The sequence below is a fragment of the Nicotiana sylvestris genome, chromosome 12, assembly GCF_000393655.2.
Source record: "Nicotiana sylvestris chromosome 12, ASM39365v2, whole genome shotgun sequence".
In the NCBI taxonomy this organism is placed as follows: Eukaryota; Viridiplantae; Streptophyta; class Magnoliopsida; order Solanales; family Solanaceae; genus Nicotiana; species Nicotiana sylvestris.
The window spans coordinates 82,786,048-82,793,168 of NC_091068.1; the positions used below are offsets into that span (position 1 = coordinate 82,786,048).

The 7,121-nt window shown below is 34.2% G+C and overlaps 1 protein-coding gene across 1 annotated transcript; it reads left to right on the plus strand.

Moving 5' to 3' along the window:
* Positions 1–6,352: 6,352 nt before the first annotated feature.
* Positions 6,353–6,910, plus strand: LOC138883288 (uncharacterized). Its single transcript, XM_070163967.1, has 2 exons — positions 6,353–6,527; positions 6,714–6,910. Exons 1-2 carry the CDS (start codon positions 6,353–6,355, stop codon positions 6,908–6,910), a joined length of 372 nt encoding a protein of 123 aa, XP_070020068.1.
* Positions 6,911–7,121: the final 211 nt, after the last annotated feature.

Here is a 7,121-nt window from a genome sequence, read left to right on the forward strand (position 1 = left end):
TTTTCTTTGTTTTTCTAGCACTTGCTTGATCATTTTCCTTCCTCTTTTTTTTTTCTAATTATCACTCTTTTCTTTCCTCTCATTTCTCATGTCCCATAATTTCCCCCTTTTTTCTTTCTTTTTTTTCTTTTTTTTCTTTTAATAGTAAAAAAAATAAAATGATTCGATCGAACCTTATGTAGGTTGCCTACGTATCATGACGCCGCATGAATCAGATCTTTGCGTAGTTCCGGAAGAACGGGAATAAAGTAAACAAACTGACATTCTCCTTTTTTCTTTTTTTACCTTAACGACTACTCGGAAGAGAAAAGAGAAATAAAAGCAGAAAATCCCCCTTCTTCTTTTTTTTATTTTCTAGACTTAACGTGCTATGACCTATTCTAAACTCAAGCTTAACGGGCATATTTTTTTTGTTTATTTATTCTTTTGAAACAAATACTCTATTAAGGAAATATTCTAGAAGAGAAAAATATTTTTTGATTATTATTTATTTATTTATTTTAGGAAGACAATCTAAAGAATAAACCGCATAAAAATGTTTTGAATTTTCATTTGATATCTTGACGCAAGATTTCGAAACAAGCAATATTTTTGAATTTCAATATGATTGTCTAAAAGAGAAACTGTGAAATAAACCAAAGATAAAGTATGTTCTCTTTTTTTTTCTTCTATGTACAATATTCTAAAGTTCTAATGAAAAACTAAAAAGATTTTTTTTTTTTCATTTTTCCCTAATTTCCAAAGAAACACCTCAAAAGAAAATCTTTTTGGATTTTGGAATTAACACCTTAAAGAAAGCTTTTAAAGAAGTACTAAAAGAAAATTTTTGGACATAATATACTTAAAGGAAACATAAAAACAACTCATTTTAAGTCATAGATATTAATTGCCTAAAGGAAGAACAACCTCAAATTTTTTTTTTTCCATTTCTAGAATTAGTAATCTAAAGAAAACTTATAACGAAAATATAAAATGCAACATCTCTTCTTTTTTTTTTGGATTTTTGAGTTACAGCACATTTTTTCAAATATAAAGCAGAAAATACAATAACAAAAGACTTGACATTACTATACAAAAATTAGAAAGTAAAAGACGACATAAAATGAAGAACAGACTGAAAACATAAAAATAAAACAAATCTCCTTAAGCAACTCCTGACTGAGCAATACTGACTAGATGGTCACGGGGTGTCTGTCATGCTCAAACTTCGGTAAATAAATCCACACCTGTATGAGAAAACTTTAAACCAACACTATGTGAGACAATAACACTCCCTACTGGACATATGCAAGACATGATTGAGGCTATTTTTGCAAAATGGCTTATTTGGCCAAAAGGTGGCTAGAAGTGCAAAATTTGGCTAAGACCCCGCAAAGCCAAGAACCTAAGATTTACTAGGAAGACCGGACCCTATGTGGGTTGCCTACGTATCCCGCCCCAAAAGACGAGAATCAGGTATGCGTAGTTCGGGCAGATTGGATACGGGCGATAATTAAAAAAATAACTAATTTAGAGATAACATATTTATTTTTTGCTTTTTCTTGAAAAATGATGAAACATACAAAATCTTTTTGGATTTTATTTTTCTCTTTTTTTTTTCTGATTTTCGGAAAATGATGAAAAAGTGCAAAATCTTTTTTTTTCTTCTGAAATTTCAAGCTCTTTTTTTAACAACATAATTGGGCCAAACTTGCTTTATCTCCACACTTCACTCTCTCTTTTCTTTCCTTTTTTTCTCTTTTTTTTTCATTTTTCATTTCCCCTCAACTATCATTGGTCTGCCAAATGACCCTTTTACCCTGGAATAAATGCAACATGTAGCACATAGGATGCATCAAGATGGTCTGTTATTTTGGTGCACCTGTCCTAGACGGACCCAACCCCTATGTTGAGTCCCCAAAGTCAAATGCACGTGATGCAAACAAGCATTCCTACTAGGGATCCGGCATGAGGCTTTGTTATACTAGGTTTAAAACCTAGGTTTATTGTTCTAGACCTGGCTTACCCGAGCGGACAGCTCGAGCCGAAGCGAGGGCAACGTACCTGGAGCACGAAATTCTACCTCGTCTAGTTACTTGACCTAACCTCGTTCTACTTGGTATGACTTCTAACAGAAAAGTGGGCCACGCGCACGTGTGCACCATAAATTCAGAAAACTTAGAAAGAAGAAGGTTTCGTAACAGTTTATATATACAGTTCAGATAATATCAAAGCGGTAAAAAGCAACATTTAGCACATTAAGCCCAAACATGTGAATAAACCAGATAATAAATAAAGCCAAATATAAAAATTATTCTAAGCTCAAATTCTTGAACCCTGAACCAGAAATTCTAGGTTCTTGTCCCTAGTAGAGCCGCCAGAGCTGTCACACCTCCTTTTTACACACCCGAGGGGTATATGGGGAGTTTTTCTAATTTAAGTGACATTATTCGAAATGGGATTATTTTATTTATTTTTAGAGTCGCCACTTGGGATAATTTTATGGTGTCCCAAGTCACCGGTTTAAAATCCCGAGTCGAGGAAGTTTGACTTTCCTTTTGAAGTTTGCGAACCAGAAATTCTGAATAAGGAATTCTTTTAACCCGAGGGAAGGTGTTAGGCACCCCCGGATTCCGTGGTTCTAGCACGGTCGTTTAGCAATTTATACTTGGCTTAAATTATTTAACTACTCATTTCTAAGACCTATGTGCGATTATCTTTTTACCGCTTTTAAATTACTTGAATTATTCGTAATCAAAGAATTGAGTTACGTGTATGTATACTCTTTTATTTTGGCGCATTAAAAATCATGTCATGTGAATGTGTCCACAATTAATTAATGTTTTATTAATTATTAAAGAAAATGTTGATCGAAGTTGCGCGAACGCATATCTCGATTTTTTTTAGAATGAAATTCATAATTATGTTACGCGAACGTATACATAATCACAATAATATATTAAATCGCCTTTTCATTGTTGTCATTAGGACCAATTCAATCCTAATACAAAATACTATTCTAAAATAAGGAAAGAATTGCCTAAATTTCTGGGTAATCACAATGAAGTATGTTATATTATATCACGAAAAGGACATGTAACAAACAAACAAAAAAGAAACACGGCTCTAATATGATTCAACAATTGTACCAGATCATAAAATGGTTAGGCACTAAGAAAATAAGGCATTATTCGATGTTTTAACTAACACAATAAAACGATATAAATTTTAGTACTATAAATTTGCTTTCTTCTTTGTTATTCTAAAAAAAATCAAAACAAAAAGCAGAGACCCACTTTCAAAAGTAGGAGCAATCAATGAATAAAAAAAAATAAAAAAAAATACTTTGTACTGATCTGCAAATCATATTACAAATATTACAAGGTGAAATGAAAGCATTATCTGTATAGGACCACAACAGCACCTGACATGGAGTATAATAGTCAAAAGCAAAAGCAAAAGGTGCTATTGTTTTAGCCGCTTTTAATATTTCGGAAAAAATTCAAAATTATTTAAAACACATCGTAAGCCACGCTACATAAATGCACCCGCGGTTCGTAACATATTTTATCTAACGTTGTTGAGATTTGGATTTGGGTCACATAAATGCGCACCCGAGTTTAGGAAGGTAAATTATTAAAATAAAGCGCCTAAAGCCACTACGTACTTCCAACTTTGCGAGGGCCATGAAAATTTCGCTAAATGACGCGCCTCAATATCTAAGGATAAAAATATTAATTAAGAGAGGGCCACGGATTATGATTGAAAATTATATTCTATGTACTAAATAATAAAAAAAAATCTATGACTGTAGCTTCTTAAACGTTCCATCCACAAGAAGTATATATTCTTGTAAAGATAATAATCATTAGTATTATTATTATTATCCAATCATCATTCAATATTTATGCTTTCATAAAGCAAAAACCAAAACCAGTAACGAAAACACTTTCCATGCAAATCCAATTTTATAAATTGTTGTAAGTCAATATCCATTTTTTGCCTACTTTTAGTTCGTTTCCAATGTATACTATCATAACAAAAGACCAACTGAAAAACATTACTTAACAACCATTTAGCAATAGCAAACTTTACACAGAATGTCTCCCATGGTTATGCACCCAATGTCATGCCCTCAGAATATGAAGCTAGAATAACTAGTGGTCAAACTGTTCGATGAGTTCTTGCCTTTTAACAATGAAGTCCTCACTGCTCACATAAACAACACACAAACTATATAAAAATAATTATAAAAAAAATTCTCCAAATAAGATAAACTAACAGGATATAACGCTAATTAACAGTAATTCAAACTCAACAAATTAAGCCTACATGAACTTATATTAGAGCCAACATCTTATAGCATCCAACAAAATAAATGACTAATGAAGCATGATATAACTTGTTAAATCAATTCGCTTACAAATATGCCGAACTAGTCAGGAACATGAAAACATGAGAAGGGAAGAAAGTGATTGAAACAGACCTTTTAATAGTTGAAATATAATCTTCAATACATAAGGGGTAATGAACTGCTAAGCTCTCGCACAAACAGACCACGACCGAGACCCAAACAGAGAAGCTCGACGCCGACCCTGAACTCAGCTCTCGGAGCTGCTGCATTTTTGCTATTTATTTTTAGCTGGATATGGTAGAAGATAGGAGGATTTCATGGTGGCATTTGGGAGGGGAAACAACGACTGAAGAAGGAGTAGCTGCTTTAGGCTTACAGATCCAAACAGAGATGTGAGGAAAAGGTCCCCTTGTGATGGAAATGGCACCCAGATTTTTTAAATGTATTTGTTGTGTTTTTGTGAAGTTTTGTATGAGTGAGTCTAGGTGTAAATGAAATAAAGAAAGTGATATCTAATCAAGATTGAAGAAGAGCCGAAAGAAGATGATGGGAGGGGATCGACACTATTTTTTGTCATTCTTCAGAGTGCGTCGTTGCTCTTTTTTTGGAAGGGAATAGGTCTCAAAATTGATATCCTCCCTTATTTCCATATGTAAGTGGATATATAATGTGTGCAGATGGATTTTGATTATGTTGGAAAAGAAGATTTGTGTGGGCTCATGCGTTGAAAAAGTGTCAAACAAAAATTTGTGGGTGTCATTTTTAAATCGTGAGTGTGCACTATAATGTGAAAGAATGGAGTGTGAGTTTGAGGGCATTGAATTGAATGAGGTATGAGTGTGAAGTCATTGAATTGAATAGAGTATGCAAGTGGTGAGATAATGAATGGGGGTGGTCAAATATTAGAGTGAATTTGCAAGAATATGTATTGTGTATGCTTTTTCCTTATAAAAAAATAACGTGAGGTTCTAGAAGTTTGTTAAAGAAAAAGAACAAAAATAAAATAAAATAAAAACTAACGGGACCTTTGTTTCTTGAACTTGGTAGGAGAAAATTTTGAAATATCAAAATATAACTAGTTAATTAAATTAAAAGAAAATAACACATAAACTTTGGACAGTAACGAAAAGTTTTTGAGAAAAGCAAAAATACTACGTATTAACCACTTATACTACGTACATCTTAATTTAAACCCATGTGACATTTTCTTTTGTCTATGTTTTTCAATTTTATCAAAGTTAAGATAAACTAAAATTAACTAATAATGGAAAGTATTTTTTTTAATTATTATTTTCTAAGAGAATAAAGTAAAAGAGTCAAAATGAGTTGAAATAGCTATATTATGTCTAAATTAAATATTTACATGCTAAAATATAAATATATTGGGGAGGGTCAAAAATCACATGTCTACAGGTATTGCAAAATAAAGAGAAGTCCGATACTTCTATGAGGAATATGACCGAGCTTGTAGGTTCTCATACCGCATCCATTCAAAAATTGGAGATGCAAATGAGAGATCTTTCTAGGGAACAAAATCCGAAGCAAAAAGGGACACTTCCAAGTGACACAATTGTGAACCCAAAGGGTAGTGGGAGTGATCCAACTTCTCATATCATGGAAATTACTACTCGGAGTGGGAAGGTACTACAAGGAGAGAATGAGCAAGTGGTTGAAGTAGAAAAGTCTGAACAAGAGGTTGAGGTTGAAGAGCCAAGGGTTGTTAAAGCTGAAAAGGTTCCGGAAGAGTTGAAAGTTCAAGAAGTGAATCAGGAAGAGGTAAAGGAAAAGGTAAAAGAGACACCAACAGCTCTACCACCTATTCCTAGACCCCCTCCCCCATTTCCTCAAAGACTTGCGAGGAAGGTTGATGATAGAAAACTAGAAAAGTTCTATGACATTCTCAAGCAGTTATCGGTAAACATTCCATTTGTGGAAGCATTTCAAGAGATGCCAGGTTTTGCTAAATATTTGAAAGACTTGATCACCAAGAAGAGAACCACCAAAAATTAAGTGGTGAATATGACTCATCGGCTTAGTTTCATCATTGCAACAACCACCGTTCAAAAGAAAGAAGACCCGGGAACTTTCACTATTCCATGCACTATTGGGGCGCGTGATTTTGCAAGAGCCCTTTGTGATAATGGGGCTAGCATCAACTTAATGCCTCTTTCCATTTACAAGCAAGCAGGGTTGGGTATGCCAAGGCCCGCAAGTATGAGATTGGAAATGGCCGATCATTCCATAAAGAGACCGGTGGGAATTGTCGATGATGTGCTTGTAAAAGTGGGAAAGTTTCATTTACCTGCCGATTTCATAATACTTGATTGTGCAGTTGACAAATAGATCCCTATCATCTTGGGTAGACCATTTCTTGCCACAGGAAGAGCACTAATGGATTCGGAACGGAATGAGATCAAATTCCGTGTGAATGATGAAGAGGTTACATTCCAAGCAAGCAAGGGTATGAAACTACCACATGAATATGAAAGCATCTCAGTGATTGATATTGTTGATGAAGTGGAAGATGCGGTTGAAATGAAGATGGAAGAACAATGCCTCGGTGGGCGTTGGTGGTGATTTTGGTAAACTTCGATGGTGAAGACATGGAGGGGTATATGGAATCATTCAATATATTGAAAGGGCTTGGTTCCTACACTTATGCTCTGAAGAAGCTCTCTATCAACTTGGAGAATAGAGCCACTCCTCCCGCAAAGCCTTAAATTATTAAGCCACCGCAACTAGAACTCAAACCACTTCTACCACACTTGAGGTATAAATTTCTTGGATA

Excerpts from the sequence above, each read along its gene's own strand:
- LOC138883288 (XM_070163967.1), top strand. The coding sequence starts at position 6,353 with ATGACTCATCGGCTTAGTTTCATCATTGCAACAACCACCGTTCAAAAG. Across the intron at positions 6,528-6,713 it reads TTACAAGCAAGCAGGGTTGG|GAAGAGCACTAATGGATTCG; the intron begins GTATGCCAAGGC and ends TTCTTGCCACAG.